This window comes from Pavona decussata, unplaced genomic scaffold, assembly GCF_977016875.1.
Source record: "Pavona decussata unplaced genomic scaffold, jaPavDecu1.1 SCAFFOLD_98, whole genome shotgun sequence".
In the NCBI taxonomy this organism is placed as follows: Eukaryota; Metazoa; Cnidaria; class Anthozoa; order Scleractinia; family Agariciidae; genus Pavona; species Pavona decussata.
In genome coordinates, this window is record NW_028145514.1 from 418,653 (window position 1) to 445,124 (window position 26,472).

At 37.0% G+C, this 26,472-nt stretch overlaps 1 protein-coding gene across 1 annotated transcript in view; it reads left to right on the forward strand.

Moving 5' to 3' along the window:
• LOC146472485 (attractin-like protein 1) overlaps positions 1 to 26,472 on the forward strand; it is a 42,672-nt gene continuing 16,200 nt past the window's right edge. The window contains exons 1-13 of the mRNA XM_085119248.1: positions 1 to 222; positions 3,221 to 3,328; positions 3,510 to 3,629; positions 5,408 to 5,548; positions 14,790 to 14,977; positions 15,878 to 15,940; positions 17,869 to 17,974; positions 18,693 to 18,792; positions 20,035 to 20,263; positions 21,146 to 21,463; positions 22,697 to 22,781; positions 24,779 to 24,843; positions 25,546 to 25,632. Of these exons, the coding sequence (XP_084975374.1) occupies positions 50 to 222; positions 3,221 to 3,328; positions 3,510 to 3,629; positions 5,408 to 5,548; positions 14,790 to 14,977; positions 15,878 to 15,940; positions 17,869 to 17,974; positions 18,693 to 18,792; positions 20,035 to 20,263; positions 21,146 to 21,463; positions 22,697 to 22,781; positions 24,779 to 24,843; positions 25,546 to 25,632 (1,783 nt within the window). The 5' untranslated portion in view covers positions 1 to 49. The remainder of the gene's footprint in view (positions 223 to 3,220; positions 3,329 to 3,509; positions 3,630 to 5,407; positions 5,549 to 14,789; positions 14,978 to 15,877; positions 15,941 to 17,868; positions 17,975 to 18,692; positions 18,793 to 20,034; positions 20,264 to 21,145; positions 21,464 to 22,696; positions 22,782 to 24,778; positions 24,844 to 25,545; positions 25,633 to 26,472) is intronic.

The window sequence follows — 26,472 nt, forward strand, 5'->3', positions numbered from 1 at the left end:
ATCATCCACAAACATCACAACACTTCGGCACCATGGTTTGAGGAAGAGAATGAATTGTTGGTGGTTTTGTTCTGCCATCGTACTTATCCCGCATTTTATATCATGTGAATCTGGTAAATGCACAAAGAACCTTGACTGTATCGGTGGTATTTGTAACAGTGGATCTTTCTGCGTGTGTAACGCGAATTGGTGGGGCGATCTTTGCCAGTTTTGTCGAGAAAGGTGAGATGAAAACGTATAAAACTACGCTTAAATAATAGTCGAGGTAAGGCTTATTTGTATCATCTGTTTATCATAATAAACTGTGCTGAGATCTTCAGCATATTGGGGTATCAAAGAGTGCTACATCGCTTGCACATTCGATCTGTTGGTACCGATTGAGTGGATCATTTTTGAGTGTCAAACGCATGGCGAGCGTGAATATAAACTTAAGCTTATAATTAAGCTTAAAATATCTAGAGATTTTTAGCGATGCGATAAGCATTGTGGCATTAAAGTCTCGCTTTATAAAATGGTTTGAGTAGTCCTGGTTTTGTGTAAGAGTTTTATTCATTTAAAATTCAATTTAATATTTTGATCAGAGTGGAACAATATTTTTTAAACAGCTACAGTGTATGAAAAGGCCATGCACGAAACTTTGAGAAACCTGGTTATGTGAATTATCTGCATTGTCTGACAGCTGTTTCTAAAAAGACATGCTACCAGATGCGAATTGAACTTGGGATTATCAATTATCACTAAAGTTATAAAACGTGCGATTTAGAAAAAAAAGGCACTTTATTCATTTCCGATTGGTTTAGACACTTGTGGACAAAAAACAATGATCTCGTTTAGGTTGTTTTATATGGTCTTTTTCTTTTCCTTTGTTCTTTATTTTCCTTTAGCTCTTTATGCAGTCATTTAGCTTTTGACTTTCAAAGATTCCAAGTTGAAAGTGTTATTTCATTAGTGTTTTGCCACTTTTTGGTCCAGACTGCGTCAGAGCTCCGAAGTCCTGAGGCACTATAAAGCACACAAGTTCTCAAAGTGCTTGAGGTAGTGCTTCTGTGTTCAAAAAGTGACAGAGTAAACGATGATAGCCTTTGTATTGATTGTTGAATGATTAATTAGTTTTAAACAAAATTGCAGAGTTGTTTTCTATAGGTCTCCATTGATTCAAATGTCATTTGGGTTTTCAAAGTGATAAGTTTAATCATCTTGATATAATGTCGTGAACCAAATACTTTGGCCGTTCACTTGGTGAGGAGTTATAAGAGCTCTACTTTATGTTTCACACTTGGAGAAAAATTCTCAAGTAAATTATAATAATCTCATTTTGTACGTCATGTAATTAATTTTAATATCATTGTTTGCAATAAATAAAAACTCAATTCTCATATTACAAGTAAAAATAATTCTTTTTTGAAGTAAAAGAGAAAACTTGTGGCTTAAAGTTATCTATGTAACCTGCAGTGGTCCTTATGCAGTCTCTTTCATGGTATTTAATGGTGTAATCTAACAATAATAATAATCTTTTATTAGGAAGCTTTCGTTCACTAATTGTGGTTTTCAGAAAGGTCCTATAAAGATTAAAAATATAACAGGTTAAAAAATACAATATATAAGACAAAATTACAAAGTGATAAAAACAGCAATTCAAACTAGAAGCTAAAACTACAAAGATATCATCGATGGGGTTAAAAACTTCAAATTGATAAAAAATAAAAAATAATAAAAGCAAAAAAGCTAAAACTACAAAAATTCTTACCGATAGGGTTAATTAAAAAACCTGCCAAACATGTTTCGCTTAAAAGTAGCAATATTCGGTGCATTTCTGGTCTCTCTCTCTAATTCATTCCAGTCTTTTAGAGAGTGATGGCAAACTCTCTGCTTCCCCCAATTTCTGGTAACACAGGGTAGTCTGAGCATGTCTTTGTTCCTTGTATTATAATTATGAATGTCACTGTTTGTTAGTAAATTCAAAGAGTGGTCCATAAGTCCATTAATGCACTTGTAAATATAACATTATGCTCTGATTGAGTGCAAACGCGTGGTTAAATTTCATGAAGCTAGTACTCCAAAATTAGCAATGTCTTGGTTGATTTCAATAAGCACTATGCTTCAAATATTTATAGATGAAGAAATCCTCTTAACTGATAATTATCATTCAACTCCAATCTTTTGCCTAACTAGAGGCAAAACAAACTGCAGTGGAATGGCAGCCACCTTGTTATTAGACTGTATATCTGTATATCTGTTGTTGTTCAAAAAAATTTTGGTTTAAATTTTTTAAACTAGTTTGATATTTACTTGCCTTTGTCTCAGATTGTGGTAATGAATACTGCACAAAGAAAAATGAAAATTAAACTGGTTTGAAAAATTTTAAATAAAAAAATTTAAACCACAAGATACTGTATCCACTTTATTTTGGTCCAATCAAAATCTCCTGCAGCCATATAAAACAATAACTTCTTACCGTTTAGGCCGCAGTGGGCCCTTATAAAATATTGCATTTTAGTAACATGTCCAATGAGGTAAACTATCATTGCACATTGTGGTGGATTTTTGTTTCCTGTCTGGGCACGTTGTCTTCCTCAGACTTGCTGCTTAGTCTAATATATTTCATTTGCCCTCTGTAATAATTCAACTCATTCCTCAATCCAAGGCTAAAGGGTACCTTCTACAGTGTACATGTACATCTTCATTAATGAATTGAAAATCCCTAAAGGGACATACAGTAAGTTTCAATAGTACAATAGAAATTTAAAAACATAGTACTGTACATGTATGTTATTAACTGACCCAAATGATTTCTCAGATCCCTTTTATTGTTTTAGCTCAGATTCACTCAAGTTTTTACACATGTGGCCTTATATTCCTTCAGGAAATGTTGCTTCAATGTTTTATCCACTGCTTTGCACTTTGTTGGCAATAAAAAAACCCTATCATTTTGGGCAAGATGTTTTTTTTTATCACAAAATGAATTGCAAAGCAGCAGATAAAGCATTGGGGTGACATTTCCTGAAGGAATTCAAGGACACGTGCAAAAACTCCGGTGAATCTAAGCTAAAACAACAAACAGTGATCTGTAATGTCATTTGGGTTGGTTATGCTCTCAGTCCTTCAATAAAATTATTATAATATTATTTTACATTTAAAGAAAGGTTTGATTGGAATGAATAGGTGACAGATTTAAAGCGTGACAGACAGCGATAATTTTTCTGCTTTCATCTTGTTCTAGATGCACTCCTAACGTGAAAGACACAGATACATGTAGTAAGCAAGAGATAATTGAAGGAAAACAAAACTCTTTACCATCCAAATGTGCATGGCTTATTGAGATAGATGGGTGAGTACAACATTATTATGATTGTGACGATGATAATCATAATTTAAAGTAAAAAGAAATAAACTGAATCAACTTCGTTTAATGGGGATGATGCTTTGCAGTATACCTGCATCCAGATATTTTGGAAAAGACCACAACAAAATTCTGAATTGTTTTTCAGACTATTTACTTTGTTTTTCAGGCATAGAAATAACAGATCTGTGGTACTGAATATAAATGAATTTTCTGGTACCTGTGGTAATAGAAGACTGAACATATATGATGGAAATTCTATCCGCTCGCCACTTCTTGCAGTTATCAGGTAGGATTTTGTCATCCAGTTGAAGCAGCTGTGCAATTTAGATGTACATGTACTGAGTAGCAAAACTTATACATAATAATATTATTGTAACGAATGTAATTCAATAAATGCATGAATTTGACCATCCAGTCTAACACTAATTTTTGTTCATAAGGAAATTTTCACTTTACACAGGCAGAGAGACCCTAAAAGATAAGGCTAGTATGTCAGCATTTCAAGGTATCCAAGGTCCTCATCAAGGCATGTTTTTGCACCAAAATATCATCCAGTGTTAATATTTATCCTTCCAGGAAAAAAAATTCATTTCCTGCAAGTGTTCAAGGGAAACTGAAAATTTTACAGGAAAATACTGTAAGAAATAGCTGAAATAAAGTGATGTAAAATGGTTTGACAGTGGCTGAAAAAAAAATGTTAAAAGCAAACGTTTTGTAAAAAAATTAACAATGAAAGATGTTTCAACCTAAGAGCTTAGGTCGTCATCAGACAAGCATAACAATGAATTATGAAAAGTCAAAAATTATGCAAATTTCTAGGCATGTGAGCAAACGGCAAAGTAGCAAAGGGAACTCGCATAAGTGTCAGGAAATTGTCTACATGGTCATTCCCTGAGTTGGGATCTCTTTGGGAATTTATCATGCTTCCAGAAATAGTCTTTTTATATCAAATGATAATTTCTTGCTCTGTCAATGATGTTGTTTTCAAAATTCATGTTATGATCGTGTTGTCAACACAGTTGATGTAGTCAAAAGTTTAAACTGCTCTAGTTTTTGTGTCACAGAATTCTAGTACGTGTATAACAGCTCTTCCGGTTTGCCTATAATACATAAAATGGCAACTGGTAAGAAATACATGTAGCTGAGTTAGTCTTTTTTTGTTGCTTAACTGATTTCTTTTGTGTACATGTTGTAGGTTAAAATGAATCCCAGGTTAAAATGATTTCAACCTAGGTTGATTTGTGTTTTCCTTTGTTTCAGATGTAAATTACCCAACCTTAACAAAGGAAAATACAAATCAACCTAGGTTGAAACCATTTTAACCTGGGATTCGTTTTAACCTACAACATACACTCATGACTAAACCAAGTCAAGCAAAGCATTTATGATTGTGAACAAAGAGAACCATCAAGTGTCGGTATCTCTTTTGTGTAGGTCACTTCGTACTTGTACTAACAGTACTTCTTGTTTACTATGTAGCATTTTGCCCAAAAACAAATATACAGCTAAGTTTCCTTCATGATAACCAGTCTCTGAGCCAAAATAGAGCTTATCTGAAGCCATTTCTATTTCAAGGCAAAGAAGCCACTTGGACATCAAGTCTTGCCAAAAACCATTCAATTAGAACAATAAAAGGCAAAAAATCCTTCAAGAGGGAGGTTGGGACTGAATGTACAGGTGTGCAAAATCATGGGTGGCTCAGGGTGGCACTGGCATGAATGGGTTATATTTAAAAATTATAATTTTATTAGATTAGGAGCTCAAAATTTCTATTGCGTGATAGGGGATAGTTGATGAGGGTGAAGCCCGAATCAACTGTCACGCGATAGAAATCAAGAGCGAATAATCTAATTATTTTAGTGTAAATCTATTAGTTGTTTAAAATCCTCTTCACAGACGCTTTGAAAACACAACCGACAACCACATACTGTTAGGCTACTCACTCTACTAACTATCTACAGCAGAATAGATAGCGAGTAGTGTAGCCAATTAGAGAACAGCATTTGTGATAGAATGCTAGTACATTTATACTACCGTAATACTGAATAGGGGATGTTATTTCAGTGACGTCATTTCAACTGGTCCAGAAGCAGAAGCTAAACCACTTCTTCAGCTGAGAGCGAAATCAGGGTCAGCATTCATTGTCCTTGCAGGAAAAGAGGAGAAAGCATATGGTGCAAAGTGTGGATTTAATATCACTTACAGGTATAATACTGCTAGTAAGAGTTGCTCCAACTCACTTGTTACAAGAGGACATATTAGGTTTTTTAGCAAAAGCAATGGCTGCTTGACTGCTTTCATGTAGGAAGTTATTATTTCATTTATAAGAAAGTATGACATATTTGTGTTTAATAACCAAACATTGAGAACCCTGCACCATCTATGGAGTATCAAAAATGAGAAAATGAACTATTAATAAAAGTTATTTATAAGTGTCCATAATATTCGCTTGAGATTTACGATACTATTTATAAGGCTAAAAAGTTAAGATATTAATAAAAAACCAAACGTTTTCGACCAAGCAAGTCATAAACCAAACGTTTTTGACTAATCAAGTCATCCTTAGGGTAGCTTTTTAACTTCATCTTTTTAACTTTTTAGCCTTGTAAATAGTACTGTTTATTTATAAGTGATTATTAGGTCGACATAAAACCCTTAAGTGTCCCTGACTGAGAAAGTGGTCCAGATGTTGGAAGTAGGGGTCAACCGAATTTGATGAAACTTGCTGCAGAAGTTGGCCTTGGTGAGATATTCCAAACGCCATTTGGGTTTTGTTTTCCGACCTTTGGTTTAAAAGTTTCAGGGGGGGTCCCATTTCGGGCCTCCGAATCAGTGAAAATCCTGTTTTTGAGGGGGTATGTTTGTACTGGTACAAAAATAAACACATTAAACATACTGAATATTTTTCTGCATAGTGTTTTTCTACTATAAATACCCTTTCAGGTCGTATGTAAGGATTCAGCATTAAGGCATCTGACTGTGTGGGGCCTGATACTAGTTTTGGCCAAATTTTAAAGAGAAAATTACCACCAAAAATTGCCAAAGTTTAGCAGTTGATAATTTTTTACTGCCAACTTAGCTAAAACGGATTCTTCTGTCAGGAGTTGCTCCAATGTAAGTACAACCAAAATCAACTGTGAAAAAATTGGCTCGCTAAATTTAAGGGGCTTTAGCAAAGCATTTTAGAGTCACACCCTCACAAAATTTACATATTACCAAAAGCAACAATTTAACAATCATGGTAGCTTTATTTATATTTTAACATTTCAGTTTGCTTTGTTAATGCTTACTTTACTCACAAAGTCTGTGATAAGCAATAAGTGTGTGATTAAAAACTACCTGTGACCCTTAAATTGCCTTAGAACTGGCAAATAGTACTCACAAAATCAACGTTTGTTCCACTTAAACGGGAATATTCGTACAAAACAACTAATTGGAACTCAAATAACTAAATAAGCGGCATGATAGTTATACTGACATTTCTCCCAAGCATAACCTTGCTTGCTTACCTTTAATTAATTGTGTTAAAGCTTATTCGAAGGTCCTTAGCAAGGAGGAAAATTAGTCCAAAGTAAATGCAAATATACAGCTCCGGATCCATTCCTAAAAATCATGGAAAATGAATCATCCTGGGCCTAAACCACTTTGGCTGATAGTCAGGTTAACTCAGTTTTTTGGACAATTAGATATTTAACAATAGTCTGATGCAATTTAGAAGCTACTTACATGTAAGTCTTAGTTGTTTCGAAGCACCGCAGCTTCTTATCGAATTTAGTCAGGAGTACTCGTTGGAGGTGAATCATTATAAACATTTGGCGTAGGAGGTGCATATGATAGGCATATTTTCTCCAGGGATAAAACACACATCATTTTACTGGATTGCAATGCATAGAAGATGAGTCCAGGCATCACATGCTTACATCCTTGCCATACTTTGGGCACCGCCATTTTGGACCGTGGCGTGGCGGTACTGGGTCGAGGGTAACCTCAGTACCAGTCTTTTTGAAAGTGCTCACCCCACAAATGGCACCGACATATATGCGTTGATCATATGCGTTATTGACCAAGCGTGAGGTCAAGATGGCTGGATATTGGCCAAGTTCTTTTTTTGCGTTTTTATGGGCCGAGATGAAGTCGAGGTCCATAAAAACGCAAAAAAAGAACGAGGCCAATATCTGGCCATCTTTACCGAACAAGCTTGGTCAATAAAGGATTTATTATATGGCTTTACCATCAAATTAAAACTATAACAACAAAACAAAACAGGACAAGAAACTGCTCTACTCGGAAAGAAATTCTTCATAGTTGGCCGGTACAAGATTTATTTTCAGTGCATTTTTGGATTAGCATGTAATCGTGGAAAACAAGGAATCCTAAATTATCTTAGGGCTCTAACTTTGCAATGGCAAAGCAATTAAAGGGAGTATACAATTATTGAGAACGAAAAATTTAGATTTTCGCAAGAGCGGGAAGATTTGAATAAAATCCGGCAAACTCGCCATTTTCAGCTGATCGCGCGGAGGCGTAAATAATAAAAATGTTTACACATTTTTCGGCTTCCATTCATTAATTCTTGAATGAAACAATAGATTTTGAGATTATATTCAAACATAAGCCGAAAAAGAGAGCGGGTAAATCAGAAAACTGGGCGAAAGTTTGACAAGATTTTGTTGTTTACAACAAGCAAGACGCGGCTAAATTAAAAACGTGAGCTTCTTCGGCGAACTTAAAAAAAAGACTTTTCTGAACTGCTCTAAACACTAACCGCCACTTCCACTACGCTATGATTTAAATACAGTCATTGCAAACCTAGAGAACTTATCAATTTGGCACTCGACTTGAGACAATAAGTTTTTCAAAATCAATTCTATCCAAAATACTACACGCAGAGCAACTCACCGATTCAACTCACATTCATTGTAGCTGAAACAAAGTTTTCACTACACCAGGACGATTCCAGTCTCTTTCCTTTCCTTTAGGTAAATGTTGAGAGTTTACCGAACTTTTTAGTGAGCGTTTTCCCCCAAAACAACGGGAAAATCGAAGAAAACCCGCATTGTTGTTGGGATTAAACTTTCGATGCCAAGCGGACAGGCAACAGGTAATCCCGAGCGGGCAAGATAGCTCCATCTTGCCCGCTCGGGTAGCCAATCACAGCGCAGGATTTGACTCATCTTGCCCGCTCGCGGAGCCAGCCATATAATAAACTTATTTATTCAATCTGCCAGAAACAAACCTAAGAATAGCTATGTCAGAGTACGAGGAAGTAGTTGCATGCCAATAATCCTATTAGGCTAAACGATCTCAACAGCCATTTACAAATAGAATGTAATGAAAAACAATTAATAGCTAACTTAATAATACAATGGTAACATTAGTGAGAGCATGCAGCATGGGTAGATAAACCATTGTCAAAACAAAAATCGGTCCTAGATTAACCCGGGATTATAATATGTTCGTTATGAGCCTCCTGAACTAAGATTTTTGATATCAATGTGCACCATTACAGGGCCTGCTCGTAGTCTAAATTCCAGCTCTGGTTTTTGCATCTTTACCTGACAACTAAACAACTGAATTCAAAGGTCCATCATTGGCACCGGCAAGATCTTACTAGGTCAAAAATAGGACTGATAAATGATGCTTTACGGGTAGCTGGACCCTCAGCCTCCACGCCAAATACATCACACATGCATTTCAAAGTAGATAAATTTAACTTTCGCACGATCGAGTTTGTTGTCAACAAAAAGTTCACAGAGATTGATGCCCTCATATATTAGAGGATGCTGAAGACCAATTTGGTCATGGGCTTCATGTATCAAATTTTTAAGGAATTCTTCTTTTTCGACCACCACATCTTGACAGCCTGTCTCTTCCTCGTTCATTTCTTGGCCTTTTTGCAATGCAGCCAGTCGAGAGAAGTATCCTTTGATAGTTTTTGCCTCCAGCCACTCGGTTCTCGCGAACTTCATTTTCACATCTTCTGCAACGTCAGCAGGGTTTGCTTTTGACTGTCCTTCCTTGGCACCTTCGTTGAAAACCAGGGTGAGGTATTGCTTGACTGCTGGTGAAATTCGAACGGTAGCCTTCTGCTTCTTAAGAGCCCATCCCTGACCAGCCTTCTCTTGAACTGTAGTGTCATGGTCAATGTATCGACAGGCCCCAATCTTCTCACTCTTCCCCTTGATTGAAGTAGTTGTTGCTGCCCACTGTCTTTGGATTGTGTCGTATACATTTTCCTTTTCGGGAAGCATGACATGACGTCCAGCATCCATATGTTCATCAGCCTCTTCCAGTGTGCTGAACGTCAAAATGCATGCTGGCTCCAAACAGGCATATGTGCTCGTAAGATCACCATTATGAGCTATGGATTTTGTTTTGCTTTGCTTTGCTTTGCTCCATATTCTCTCGCCTGCATTCCTCCTGATACAAGTATATAATCTTGGTCGTGGTCATAGTTCGGATAAGAGCTGGAATCGGAATGGATTCCCCAGAATTGAGCTTCAGTGTTTTTGTGCCAAATGCAACATCTTGTAAAAAGGTAGATCGCGAAATAAAGTCAACGAAATCCTTCACCTTTTTCATATCTAGTCTGCATCGAAAAGTTTGCTCATTTGGCAACGGTTCCCCTGGCCCCTGCTCCTGGGCGTGCTTTCTTGCCTTCTTTATCTGCAGTAAGGAGATTCCAGGGAGGAATTCTTGTATTTGGGACTGACTGTATTTGTTGCTTATGAGTGATAATATTTGCATCTTGGTGGACTTGTTTTGACATTCCTTATAAGCGAGCAAAATCGCATCTAGACCAACATCTGGCGGCTGAGCATTCTTAGAGCTGTTTATTGCATGGTGACACTGAATAAAAGCTTGCCCCAAACTTTCTTCCTGCAGAGGAACAATAGTGCCCAAAACAAGTGATACAGCTTGTTCAGCTTTTGCACTGTAATCATTTCTGGTTTTGTCTGAAAGTGCATTCCATTGAACATCTACGTAATGCGGCAAAGGTTCGAATTTCCCCTCCGATATAAGACTCAGGGCGCTATTCAGAGCTTCTAAGTGTTTCCTTTCTTGTTCACCATCAGGCAAGTAGATGCTGCTTCGTTCCTCCTGGGACGAGCTACTGCAAGCAGAAAACATTGAACCAAATGACACACGATAATGCTCACTATTTTGCCTACGCTGTCGGAACTGTCTGGGTATGGATTTTGATGTAGTTGGCACTGCCATTTGTATATCTTCTCCAAGTTTTAGTGCTGGGGTGGCCGGTGTCTCACCGACTAGTTGTCGACACGTAGAGCAAATAGCTGCAATGTAGGAAGAGAATAAATTAGAACTGCACATATACAAAGGTCACCCACACACTTAGCTAACACAGGGTCTAATCTCGACAAGACACTAATATAATAGACGGGAGAGAAACCGTTTTGACTTTTGGTCTCCAGATTGCATATGTGTTATGTGTCTCTTCGAGGGAAAGGTAAAGCACAAACCCGACCTGCTAACTACAGGAGGCTGCCAATTAAGGGTAAAAGATATCCCAACAAGGTTAGACTGTTAGTAATCGTTCCTTTCAGTTCTTTAAAGCAGCCGGAAAGGCCGGCAAAGTTCCCTCCTTTCGGGCGCGCCATTCTAAGACAATTGGTAATCATGGCGTTAAAATTATTTTATTTTGTTTCATGTGTCAGGGTATCACATGCATATTAAGAACTGCACGTTTATGGGGCAGCCCAGTGTTGCAATGCAATACTCATTTCTAAAGAAACACCTGAATAAAGCAGAAACGACCGAGCATCTCAGGTTTGAACTTTATCCATCGTCAACGGCTTTATTTGTGTACTGATACTGTTGCACGTTAGTTTCTAGTTTCGAAACGGGTGTTTATACCGCCTACCGCCCTGGATATAACCACCCCCCCCCCCCCCCCAAAAAAAAAAAAAAAAAAAATCTGTTTACAAGTCCAGGGTTAAAATAACTCAGATTTTACAGCAGGAGATTTCTGGGATACCTGTGCCTATAGCAACAACAATCCCTGTCTTCTTATAGATTGTGTTGGCCATGGTTTTGTTCACCCTTCGAGGGCGTTTCAGCATTTTGCTGACACGTGTCTTTATACTTGAAGGGCCTTTACTATTTACTTGAAATGGATGACAGCACTTGTCCTATGAAAACAACAGTACAAAAATTAACGGTTATCAGACAGTTATCACTTTTAAAAAATTCAAAAGCGGTTGTGGTTAACTCTTCTTACCTTTGCTTTATACAGCGTTGTAGGTTTATAACGATGTTTGGGGCAGATAGAAAGTCCCGTTGCGTTTACATTATCACACGCTATCCCTGCACGGTTCAATATTAGTTCCCATTCACAAACCTCATTGCCTAAAGGGAAAAAGATTGATTCAACACATGCAAACAACTCGGCCTCCCTGATCAGTTCCGTGTGAATAACACTACTCCCCCCCCCCCCCCCCCGCCAAAAAAAAAAGCCTCTTAGAGAAAACTACATCAGCATGGAAACATTTATACACAGTTTATTTATGTATTAATACACAAACCTTCTACCTGTAACCATCGCTTTTCATTCTAAAGTGACGCGCTTTTGCAATGTAACTTTCGCGGCGAGAAAACCGAGTTGGCAAGATTTGTGATTGTAACCATTTGGTCACGCGAATGACGCGTGACTGCATGCCAACTGCAGAAAGTTGTCCAATCGAACATACATTAAAAGTACATTAACATTTCTTATATATGAATATATGAAGGGTTAAATAAACGAGGGTATAACAAATTATCTTGCATTTCTTACCGCCACTTCCCGAACCCTTGTCAGCAGGACGTCCCCTGCTCCCTGAAGCCCCTGAACCTTTGTATTTATCCTTGAGCCACGAGCTCATATCCACATTACAGCTAAGCAATGGTACCATGGAACTTTCTTGTTTTGCCCATTCTATAGCACCACATAGATTGTCTTCCCCCGGCCCCCCGAAAGAACAAAACGCCATTTCTTTCCTTTCCTTCCTACAAGATTTATGTTTCCGACATCGACAGGTGCTTCTAAACAAAGGAGCAGTTGATAGGAAGACTGGGAACCACTACCGACCTAGTCCTTCTTTGCCTACATCCAAGATGGCGGAACAAACAGTGAAATTTCATTTACTGTACAGTAGCAATATAAAATGTGGACGTAGAAATATTGGCTATGGCTATAAGGACGCAGGTACCGACAAAGAGAATATCTCTGCCTTTTTACACAAAATGTGCATAATATTACTTACACACAATCATGAGCTGAATATCGAAATCTTCGATAAAGAAAAGAGCTGCCTAAACAACTCAGTGGCTTGAGAAAGCATTCTCCGTACATATATCAGACTGTGGACTTGTCTGTAAACAAATACAACAAGAACTGTTCATCGGGCATTATGAATTGTCCGTAAAGTGCTGTCAATTATCAGGAATATGGCTATTTCTTGACATAAAAGAGTACCTTGGAGACATTTCTCCCGAAGCCAAGGAGCCTTACCACTGTAAACATGGCTAATATAAAGTGATATAAAGGTAAGCAAGCAAGGTTATGCTTGGAAGAAATGTCAGTATAACTACCATGCTGCCTATTTAGTTATTTGAGTTCCCATTAGTTACTTTGCACAAATATTCCACCGTTCAAGTAGAACAAACGCTGATTTTGTGAGTACTATTTGCCAGTTCTAAGGCAATTTAAGGGTCACAGGTAGCTTTTAATCACACAGTTATTGCTTATCACAGACTTTGTAAGTAAAGTAAGCATTAACAAAGCAAACTGAAATGTTAAAATATAAATAAAGCTACCATGATTGTTGAATTGTTGCTTTTGGTAATATGTAAATTTTGTGAGGGTGTGACTCTAAAATGCTTTGCTAAAGCCCCTTAAATTTAGCGAGCCAATTTTTTCACAGTTGATTTTGGTTGTACTTACATTGGAGCAACTCCTGACAGAAGAATCCGTTTTAGCTAAGTTGGCAGTAAAAAATTATCAACTGCTAAACTTTGGCAATTTTTGGTGGTAATTTTCTCTTTAAAATTTGGCCAAAACTAGTACCAGGCCCCACACAGTCAGATGCCTTAATGCCGAATCCTTGCATATCAACTGAAAGGGTATTTATAGTAGAAAAACACTATGCAGAAAAATTTTTAATATGTTTAATGTGTTTATTTTTATACTAGGACAAACCTGCCCCCTCAAAAACAGGATTTTCACTGATTCGGAGGCCCGAAATGGGACCCCCCCTGAAACTTTTAAACCAAAGGTCAGAAAACAAATCCCAAATGGCTTTTGGAATATCTCACCAAGGCAAACTTCTGCAGCAAGTTTCATCAAATTCTGTTGACCACTACTTCCAACATCTGGACCACTTTCTCAGTCAGGGACACTTAAGCCTCCAAGCTCTTAACCAATAACAGTGCTCAGCAGTTCATTTCTTCAACCATATATCACAGCACGAGCATTCATGTATATAGAAACCTTAGCCTCAGCTGATCACTGGGAATTACTACTGACAGTAACTGTCTTAATACAGTTGAACCTCCCTGTATGACCACCTCCCATTTATAAGCAACCACTTTTCCAAAATATAAGCTTAAAATTTTTCCATTCAAATTACTATAATTAATAGTTGGAACCTCCTGTTAAAGTGATCACCTCTCGTAAGCATCCACAACCACTTTTTGGGCTGACAGTTTTCAATTTTCTATTGTTGTTAACCTCCTTTAAGCAACCACCTGACTGAAGACCTGTAACACATAAGTAAGCCATAAACTAAGAGACATCGTCAGTCTCTACGTTGAGAGCATTGAACTGTCGTACTTTGGTGAATACAGTATGCAGAAAGATCATATGATCTGTGAGAGGGAAGTATATAAAACTATAGCCCGCATCAAGTTAGTGTCGTACGTATTTACATGCCCCTGCATGATTTTTTTGTTATTATTTGCTCACCCTAATCAGCCCATCACAGAAAGAAGTTCTGCAGAAAAATTTGCAGTTTGGCTAAAATACAATTTTTTTTCTGTCACTTGACATTTTGGGTAGTTGCGTACGAAAGGTTCATTTGTACATGATGAACAACACAAACAACTGTACATGCTGGAACAACACAAACTGTGTTGTTCCAGCAAATATTGATTATTACTTCAATCTTCCCCTCCTCCCTTGAAAGTTATTTTTTTTCAGTTTGGACCTTTAAACCCTCTGGAAGAATTTTCCAATTTAGCTTCCTATTTTTCCTTTAAAGCCATTTGCTATGTACAGTGTATTTGAAAGCCCTCCACCCCCCCCCCCCCTCCCTCAGAATTTCCAATGAAAAAACCTTTCACAGAAGTCTGATTTATTTTCTGGAGCTACACCTTCTTCCAAAAAACAACTATAGTTAATGAACCATCATCCTGAAAGATAGCACTCTTTTGTTATATGTTGTAGTTTTGAAGAGGAATGCACCATAAAATGTGGTAGCCATGGTTTCTGTTCTCAAAAGGGTAGTCCAACGTGTGATTGTGATGCCGGGTGGATGTCCAGTAACTGTAGCATACCAACTTGTCCTGTTTTGTGTAACAACAACACCTGTGATGTGAAAACAAGAAAGTGTGACTGTAGAAATGGTTTAACAGGTGTGTGATGTTTATGCTTAACCTATCTAGACTGCCTGTGATGTTACCATGGCAACCAATGTTTGACAGGCAGTAACGTTTGTGATTTAAGTGTTGCTTTTAAGTATTGGTTTTGATTACTTTGCTGCCGTTTGGTGATTGTGATCAATTTATCACGTCATATGATGTCATCACTTCCTGTTGCATACCTCAAAGGAAACATCAACCTACTACCTATCCTCAAAGCCTCATTCAGCTGCGACAGAATCCCCAGCCCCAAAAGACCAAAAAAATTGCAGTCTAGATAGGATTAATTATGCTACTGTTAGTGTGTGTATCATTGGGTAGTGAATGGTTTATCAAGACAATGATTCTCTATGATCGCTTTCCATTTGACCAAAACTTCCAGAAACCACAGGTTAGAAATCAAATGGAACAGAATTTTTCTGCAATAAATTTTGGAATTTTGGGCATGCAGTCATGTATCCGGCAAGGTTGTCCTAACGTTCCAGAAGATCAGAACAACTGGAAAATGCCAATTCTACTTGGCCATGGGTCCAGTTTCGCTGACCTCAATTGTGTCAATGTTAGTTTATGTGGGAAATTCTTGAATGGAATCGGGTGGCTTTCAAGTTGATTGCAGTATGTTATTTGGAAAATACTGTAGTTCCATTTGGCACCTACACAGTGTACATGTAAATCTTTTGAACCCTGAACAGGTATTTTCTATATGCAATCATTATCCACTGTCTCCACCACTGAACAAAAATAAACTCATCTTGACAGTATTTTCAGAATTTTACAGCTGAATGTATACATTGTGTACATGTTAAGTTCATATAATAATATACTTACATTTAGTGTATTCTTGAAAGCAATAGTAAGGAATTTTGTATTTAATGGAGTTGCCTTGTATTGCAGGGGAATCGTGCGAGATCTCGGATGCAAAGAGTTTTTGGAGTTCACCTATAGCAAACAACCAAGGTGCGCCATTAAGTACCCAATAAAATAATTATTAATAGGAAATTAATGCATTGTGAAGTGAACACAAATTTTAGAAAATTAACATTTAAATTTTAGTTGTGAATGTTCCACAGAGACAATTTTCATCAGTGTTACTTCAATTGCTGAATCTTGTAGGTAGCTGGAAAATTTACCACTTGTTGATACTTGCTGACATAATCAGAATTATAAAATAATAAAAATAATAAATATTCACTTCCCTACTTGTATGTATCAAAGGGCCTTATAGGCCAAAACGTTTGTACAGTATCTGGACTCTAGACTCTGATCACATTCAGTGGTCACAACACTCAATGACATCATTTGTGCCCAGGGGGGGGTACTCGGGTATAAACGTGACGGGGGGGTCCGACAGAGCCTAATATTTTGCGCCCCCCCAAAATACATGGACCTTATATTGTGCACCCAAAAAAAATGCAAGATTGCCAGCGATGAAAGTTGTGTTCCCAAAGATACCGATGATCGGGCCAATGATAAGCTTGTGTAATAGATAAGTCATGGAGAGAAGTAAATGACGTCTCAGTTTACAAAGTGTCGTTGTCGTCATTCCCATTGGTGTTTGCCGGTGGCCCCCGGGCCCCATGCTGCTTAGAAAATATGCAGCTGCCTGGAAATTCGGCACTCCAGCTACATGCAGATGATTTGAATCATGCTTTCGGATCTTGCGGGAACTTTGGCTTGAATTGTGTAAGAACTATTAGCCTGGCGAAAATTCAAACCCAAAAAAATACGCGCAGATTTTTCAGACCCAAAAAAATACATGGTTAAGTTGAAAGTTTTAGACCCAAAAAAATACGTCGGACCCTCCCAGTCATGTTTATACCCGAGTATCCCCCCTGGGCATTTGTGCATCTATACTCTAATCACAAGCTCTCTTACACCAATCAAAACACAGATTTTACACTGTTCATTGTATAAATTATTATCACATTGTCATGAACCAAATAAAGGGTTGAGGGTAAAAAGGGCCTACCGTAATGATTCGATTTAGCACCCAGGGCGCTTATTTACTTTTGGTACCTCAAGGGAGGGCGCTTTTTTGAGACAGGGCGCTTATTTAATTTTTTGAGAAACAACCTAATTTTCAAAACAAAACTTTAATAAATATTAAAATAACTAACAATAACATAAACCGTAACAGTAACAAATTGTTGAAAGTTCAGTTGGTTTTAAAAAAAATTGTTCATTTTGGCAGTAATAAACGGTATACATGTACGGTACGGTGAATGTTTATGAGTTTATCTATTCGACGTCGATGACTTCAGTGTCACTTGCGTCAATTATCAAGCTATCTGGTGCTGCATCCTCAACGTTGGATTCTGTAATCCCGTGGAAAGGATCTTTGTCGCGTGAATTGCTCATGGCTTGTTGGACAACCTTGAGCCGTTCTAGCCCTGCACCGCAAGGCTGATTTTCCTTGAAGCAGTGAATGTGTCTGTCCTCTGATCCATCCACTGCAATGGTTAGCGCACAGCTCTTGAATGAATTGATAATCTTCATTAGAATAGGGGCGCTTATTAACAAAAACACATTCGAAGGGGGGTGCTTATTTGGAAGGGGGTGCTTATTGGAAGGAGGGCACTAAATCGAATCATTACGGTATGTGCATTTTTAGGCTAAATTTTAGAATACACTCAGTTTGAACAAAATAGAACAAACCATTTATTAAGTTGTTTCTTGGCAGGCTGATTTCAACACAGAACCTGCTTCAATTCTACCTTCAGGAACAGATTTGGCCTTAAAATGCATGGAGGCTTTTTTTTGTGTTCTTCCCTTTAAATATTACATCCTCTATTTCACAGCTTGCTTATTTCCGTGAAGAATTTTACAATTACCAAATGAATTAAGTTGTAGCTTGTCATCACTTGGTAATATTTTTTTTCTCATAGGCATTTTAGATGGTGTTGCATCTCATGCAATGGTGGTTATTGGAGATCATTTATGGTTGTATGGTGGTTTGTCTTTTTCCAAAGGACCCTTAGACACATTAGCAAGGTATGGACATCCATTTACTGAACACTTTTTTAATTTAACAAGGGTGACTTCTCATCAAGGGGCCTCAATGGTGATGGGGAGGGGGGGTTATTAAGTTAGCCAAACATGACATTAATTCAAGTATTCAGAAATCGAATATTTACACTTACAGTTGTAGAAAAACCAATGCTGAATGCTTTAACATGTTATCCAAACAAACACAAAGTAGAAGTTTGACTTCGTTAAAGCATTTTGCAAGGGGGTTTCTCTGTGTAAAGATTCTTATTTATTCTGATTTGTATTTAGCCTGTTATTTAAGGGCTGTGATAACACTAAATAGTAAAGCCAATTCCATAATGTTAAGAGACTCACACAGAAATTACACTAGAAATAGCTACTTACCAAAGTTCCCTATCCCAAGATTGATTGGGGGAAAAGAACAACATAATCTTTATAGATGTATAAGTTACCATTTTGAATTTTCAAGCACAACATATGTATCATATAGTTTTAATAGTATTTTTAGAGACTGTGATTAGTTCAATGACCTTTTATGAACTTAAACTTTATATTTGTACAAATTATGCTAATCACATGTATCAATAATTAAAAGCAGCATTCATTTATAAAATAGTAGCGGTACCTGATTATTTTCTGTAGCTATATCTATTGGTGCATTTAGAAAAACTGTAAGATATTTTGCTGACTGTAACAATGAGAAATTGCTTTGCTTACTTAGGTATAACATCAAGGAAAACACATGGGAGATTGTTCAAGCTTCCAGTAAACAAAATCTAGGACCAGAAGCAAGATATGGACACTCATTAGTGGCATTTAATGTGAGTGATTTCTTCTGACTAATAATTCATCTCTTGCGGATGTAGTAAAACCTCTTTGTATGAAAACTCTCATTATCATGGGCACTTCTTCAGTGTAACCTCTATTCTTCTGTGGATAACGTCACTTTTGTCTAATCACACATAACACGACTGTAGTTGACACAGAGACGGCTGAATACTACATTAACTGGTGTATCTTTATTTTTGTCTTGCGCTGGAATTCAAATGCATCATGAAACTCATTGAGGTTGAAGTCCTGGCAAAGGCCAAGAACAGTGAAGTGATGATGTGATGAGTTGATGATGATGGTTCGAATGAAGCAAGAAATAACAATAATGATCAGCAGGAAAAAGACATGAAATGGCAACTGGTAAACTACGAACTTACAAATGCTTCCAGAACACGGCAAGAATGAATTGAGCATCTTGTAGGATGAAAATTCTTGAAAAATTGATTTAAACTTGAACGTTGAAAAACGAGAAAATTGGGACAAGTTGATTGAGGTGGAAAGCCCTAAAGTACAAGGCAATGTGTGCAGCGTCTGGGGAATGCGTTATTGAGCCTTATAAGCAATACATATGCGAAAAATCTAAACTAAAAAGAATGTGCATGTGTGAATCCTACGATGACCACCACCATCATGGCCAATCTAAATGCTGTCATTATTGTAAGAATACATTGTACTGTAGGGCTGTGAGGCTTGCCTATAGATTTGGTGAGCTGCCCAATAATTTGATAGTAATAAACGTTTTTCATGTGCTCAAGCTGCCTTAACTGCACAAGTGCAAATTGATTGCACCAAACCATACAGTCATACATGTATACATGTAGAAGCCAAGATCGTTATCACTATCATCATTACTACCGCCTTCACCTTAATCTCCTTGAATCTTTACCATCATCACCATCATCACACACACCTTAACCTTTACCATCACCATGAACACCACTACTGTCACCATAATCATCACTGTCACCACCACCATTGCCATCATCACCATTCACTGCGGCCGCCTTCATCTTCCCAGTGATCGTCGTCCTCGTTTTCATCATCATCACTATGTATGGCACCACCACCACCACCGTCTTTGTCATGTTCCTCATCGCCATAACTATTCCCACTACATTTTCATCATCATTATCATCAAAATCATCATCATCATCACCATATTGCCAAACTTTTACATGTACTATCACCATGCCAGCAGTATTTAATTTTGACCTTTGCAATTATGGTTTCAGAACTCTTTAATCCTGTTTGGTGGAATTTGTCAAAGAGTTGCATCAAATGAGACATGGATATTCAACACATTATTACGCCAGTGGACTTTGTTAGAAATCAACAATCTTGTAGTCAAGCCTGTGGGTACCACAGGACACACAGCTACTGTTGTTGGACAAGAAATGATTGTTTTGTTTGGGTATAATCCTGAACATGGTTTTGTAAACAGAATGCAGTTTTTCAACTTGGGTGAGTAAAATGTGAAAATTGGAGGGCTTGCTCAAACACTTTGCTAATAAAGTGGAAATTTGGGCATAAACCCAAGTTGTTCAAAATAAGTTCTAGTTTGGCATACAGATTGATAATTATGTGGGCATCATCAGTATTTCAGTTTTCATTTGCTCATCTTGAGATTGAAACTTCAAGACGTAACATGACTTTTATTGCTTCCATTAATTTAATTAGCCAAGATTAGGAAAAAGCCATAGGCTAACTCTTCAAATTTATACCTGTATATGTATAAAAACGACACAGACCTACATATTTTAAATTGTTATCTGATAGTGAGTCTGTTTGCCAAATTAAAGAGCTAATTTGTAGCAATTAGGAATTCACTGCCAAATTGTCACTTAGGATAGTATTTGACCATGTCTCCTTCAATTTTCTTCACTGGCAGTATTCAGTTTGTCACACAAATGAGAACCCTAAAAAATTGACATCAGTATAAACCCATGACCTTCCGTCCATTACATGCGAATTATCTACATGTACAGATGTATCTGTACTAAGCTATTAAGGGTCAGGGAGAACCCATAATGAACCAGGATATTTTAAGGTTCTTGTGTAGAAAGCATCTCCGACTGTACATTGTAGGGTGGTAATAAAGATTGTGTACTTACAGAGCCATATTCAGTTTAGTTATGATTAAATTGGTTAATTCTAAACTGGATCTCGCCTGAAGATATAACTCTTTGCAGATCACAAAAATAAGCCTAAAAGTAATCTCCCAAACCCTGTAAAATTTGTAGAGTTTAATTTATTTAATTACCACTAAAATTTTCCTATTATACACTGAACATGTAGCCTCATCATACATGTAAGTTGCAACTGAAACTTGTGAATTCATTTCAGTTACCAGAGAGTGGAATTTAGAAAGACAGGTACCACCACATATAAGACCAAGATATGGTCATAGCAGCGTGTATGATCCACGGACAGGACGTATCTACATACACGGAGGATACAGAACGCTTAACAACACCTGCCATGCAACATCTAGTGAGACATTTTATTACCATCCCAAGAATAATTTATGGACACACACTCTGCATTCTAGTGGTGATCCAAGATTCCTTCATTCTGCTGTTCTTGTCGGTAGCATTATGATTGTGTATGGTGGCCGGGGAAACCATGGATTGCCATCACAACATCTCATGGTGTATGACATTGGTGAGTAGTTTACAGGCAATGGCCATGTCATTCTCTGTGAGAAGTTTTGTCATGGGGCTTACTTCCGTGTTGAAGGATTCTCATGCAATAGTGGGATTTTTTGCTAATAAGGGGTAGAAATTTCTGGTTTGTTGCTGCTCTTAGCGGTTTTCATTTGTAAAAATATTAATAACACCAGCATTAGAGTTACCTTAGTGGCTTTGAGGGCATTCAATATGTCAAAACGTTTAATTATGGGGGTGAAAATGAATTTTAGAGACAGTCAGATAGACACAAAGTTAAAAAAATATACACAAGAACTATCACAAAACGTTTTAATGTTGCTCAGGATGTTGGTAACGTCCTAAATATCAAGGAGAGAATGACACTATGAAGATGAATTTAAGTGAACATAAATTAGTGAATATAATAATAATAATAATAATAATAATAATAATAATAATAATAATAATAATAATAATAATAATAATAATGATAAATGATAATAATAATAATAATAATAATAATAATAATAATAATAATAGATACGTAAAGAAACCCCATCAAACTCTATCATAAAAAAGAAACAAGAAAAAGAATGTATAAAAATCATAGGACCTAGATTTTGGCGAGGCATCTATCTAATTCAAAGTCCACTTCTCGAGCATTGCTTCTAATTGCTCTTCTAACTGTTCTTGACCCTCTAAGACAGAGTAAAGCCGACCTAAGGATGGCAAAGGATACTTTAGAACGTATCCAAGAGACAGTGGTGGCATAGTTCTCTCCTTTCTTCGCTGCGACTAGCTCTGCCAGCCTGTCATGGTATCTCTTGCACTCCTCTCTCATGCCGCCTGTTGTTGTAAAGACTGATAATAATGATAATAATAATAAATTAGTGGTTATAATAAATATATTCATTTGACCTTTTGGAGTTTTAACTAATGTACCCTCAACGTAGCGCAGATGGAGTCTGGTTCCACGCAATGCTGTTAAGGCTTACATCATAGATCATAGAACTGAAACCAACTTCAATTTAAAGTTGTCATCAAACACTCTATTAGCTAAGTTGTTGACATAACTTAAGACTCAAAAAAATTTCTACTATTTTCCACTAGTATATTTACTATTTACCTTCTTGCCGTCATGCACCACTTGATGATGATGTTACCAGTATCAAAACATCCCATTGCACTAATTTTTGTGTTACGTTTTTACAAAATCTTTTTAATTGGAGTGGGTTTTTTGCCATTTCAGACAAAAATGAGTGGAAGATTCCAAGTGATTTTGTTGTACCAAAGACTGTGTCACGATATGGTCACTCAGCAGTAATGGTTAACAGGTGAGTTCAAGTTTTTTTTATATATAATTTCTAAAGCCCCGTCTACACGAGCAATTTTTATATGGCAATTTTTATTTGCCTGTGTAGATGATGAGAAATGACCAATTTTTATATGACAACTGTATTTGCTGAAAAGCTGGCGTGTTAGTTTTTATGTGGCAAATAAAAATTGCCACATAAAAAAATTGTCCGTGTAGACGAGATGCCACAAAAAATGTGACAGTTTTTTCAATATCATCTGTAGAACCCAGTCCCTACAGTCCCTGACATTTGCACATCCAGCATGGCGCCATCTTGCTTTTTGCCTTTCCATGGTCATCTCCGCTGTGCGAAATTATTACTGATGCAAATTAACAACAAATATTTGTCAAGCCATCTACACGGGCAAATAAAAATTGCTCATACAGTTGCCACATAAAAATTGCTTGTTTGGACGGGGCTTAACTCCAGAAACTGTAGAGATTGGTGCATGTGAGGAATTGTAGGATCATTTCAGTAGATGGATGGTCATTAAATTTACAGGTGTCGATGCACTTTTTGGTGTTTTCTGGCAGTAGTGTAGCTCTTGTTAAATAAAAGTATGTTTTACCTGTAACAATGTTCCATCTGCAGCTTACTCCCACTGCCATTTTAAAGGACAGTGCTGCCTCCCCGGGGAGGGGGGGGTACTCCCCAAAATTTTCGATAGGGGTGTGCCGCAAAGGTTCTCGAACCCTGACCCTATTTAAGGGTAAAGGAAGGGAAAACGGATACCCTTTTTAAGGACTGAACCGGAAAAATTACACCCTATTCAAGGGACCCAAACAACGGCTAATGTGCACGGATAAACACAAATCTCTATGAAAATTGCTTTTCTAATACTTCAGCGGAGACTTCAGTTTTAAAAAGCCATTTCTTTTTCGTAAAACGTGGCACTTACAAGCTTCAATTTAACAGATGCAATTTAGGTACCCTGTCTAAGGACTAATCCAGGAACGCGTTGCTAAATGAGGAAAAAATGGTACCCTATTTAAGGACTGAGAACCTCAAAAACCGTACCCTTTCTCGCAGCATGTATCTATATAGCCCATGTCTGGGAGTACCCCCCCCCCCCCCTCCGAGGCTGCCTCATACAAATTAAGGTATTTTTACACTGTTTAAGACTGTGTGGGGAAAGCAGATTATAGCACTTGGGCTACTGGGATCCAAAAAGAAAGTTAGAGGTGAACCAAAACGTTTCAGAGCTTATTAAGCAGCAACAATCATAAAAAAGCCTTGAAATACAAAAATAAATAAAATATAAAGAAATATACTGTTTATTTGCCACATTGCAGAATCAACTGAATTAAGGACGGTCCGTACTAATAAAGAAATATTTTTGTTTGGTTTACGACTATGCTGGGAAAGTAGATCTTAGCAAGGCTTATTGAAATCCAAAAAGAAATTTTGGGGTAACCACGCTTTTTTTAAAGAGATAATTACGCAAAAATTATTCTAAAAAACAGTAAAATACAAAGAAATGTAAGGCATTTTGTTCAAAATTGAAGCTTTTTTATCTCTAAAAAATGCATGGTTAACCCCAGTTTTCTTTTTGGATACCAAGAGCACTTGCTAAGTTCTGCTTTCTCTGCATAGTTTTAAACCGTGCAAAAATATCCCTGTATTAGTAGGCACCACCCATAGGAAAACCGAGTATCTTGAGATGCGCAGAACATATGTGCAGTAACAAAAGTAGGTACCATCCTCAAAGGGCTATAAATTTACAATCAATGAATAATTAAACTACTTCTACTATAGGAACAATAAAAATATGTATGGCTTTTTTTTTCAATATCCCGTGCCAAGATCTCCTTTTGTGGCATAGTTGTAAAATGTGCAAAAATATCTCACAAAGTCCTCTAGACCAATCATAATGCAAGTTTTACACTGTCCATTGTATAATGGATGATATCACCCAAGGAATAGCCATGCAGAAGACTAATTAAGTATGGAGATTGGAATGTTTCCTTGTTTTGTAGTGACATGTATGCCTTTGGTGGGTTTCGAGGAAATATGTTGAATTCATTTCTTCAGTATTCTCTTGGTAAGTCTACTTTGTATCTCCCTCGTGTTATATTCTAATCAAGAGATGTTGCTTGCATCATTATCAAGAAGAGATTGACAGTCCAAGGTTAAAAGTGACTACAAATTAGTTTGAAGTAAAAAGGTCATGTTCTCTTGAGTCCCAAGTTACGTAAAGTACTTACTTATCTTGGATAGATTGTTTCATTCTCTGCTTGTTAATGGTAGCAACATCAAAACATTGTATTTCAATAATTTTTGTATTTTAACGAAGTATTTCACAAAATACATTTCTGGTAAGTAACTGTAGTGGCAAAATTGCTGAACGTAGTTTTGAAGGGAGAAAAACTCATAACATGCATGCATATTATTGCCAATTTTTTTTTGGGCCAAAGTTTGCGTCTTGATGTAGATTCCCTAGGAGGCATGCTTGCACAGGAAGTCGTAGTAAACTATGTTTGCAAAGTTTGCAGGAAATCTCTGATGATAACCAGAGATGTATTGTTTTGTTAAATGTTTGTTTACTAGCTGTTTAAAAATACCATGATTTACTTTTGAAAATTCATCGTTGTTCCAAGACTATTTTTAATCTACGTGCAATGAAATGTTAATTTAGTTTTTTTTGGAAGTGAAATATATTTGAACTGCGGATGAGAGAATTAATAAATGAGACAACATTGCAGTTGGGTGAACATAGTTTAATTTGTTTTATTTCTATTTTCAGGGGACTGCTTGTTACCAGGTTCTTCCCTCAACTGCTTTAAGTCAGCACCGTCTGTTGTTTCTTCCAAGGCATTGCTCTCACCTTCAGGTACAGTGTGTGTGCAACATGACTGTATTTCCCATAGTTTGTAACACAGTTTATAGAGTTTTGTCCAAAATTGCTACCATCTTAAACTCCTTTGTTCTTATTCAAATTCAAATCAGTGCAAATTACCTCGTTTTCAAGCTCAAAAATCAACAGAGCACCTTGAACGTGGCAAGAAAGGCTAATTTGAATGCAAACAGAGGAATGTTGAATTGGAACCATTTTGACATTTTCTTATCACTAAGTCTTCATTTCTGATTCTGCTGTAAAGGGCGTGGCAACTTCCTTGTTTCACCTGCACCTTTACATTTAAAAAGTAACCCATTTTTCAGTTGTGTGCTTTTTAATCTGGCCTTTGATTGGAAGCGAAGCTGGGGGTAACCTTGTTTTGATACAAACCTCCCTGCTATTCATAATGTAGATCACGCTGTTCTTATGCTAACTATTTGGCATTTACATGTGAAAAGCAGTGAGGTTTGTATCAAAACAAAATCACCCCCAGTCTTGCTTCCAATCCGAGGCCAGCTCACTAATCACACAATAATTGTGGTTTATTGTCAATCACGGCACTTTGTTCACTCAACCTTCTGAATACTTCTGAATAGTATAATAGCTAAAATATCTCCACAACAAGATACCATGCAAGCTCTTTTGTTCACGCATGTACTTCGAAAATTAGACAATTTTCAGACCGTTATTTAACTTTCCAAAAATGTAATTAATTTTTGACACTCAAACTGCTTAAAGGGCAAAGCGTTCTAGTCACACTTGTTACATTTCTTGTGTGTATGTTCGTATTCTACATGTTAGCTTAGTTTAATTTAAGTAAACTAGATTTAAGGA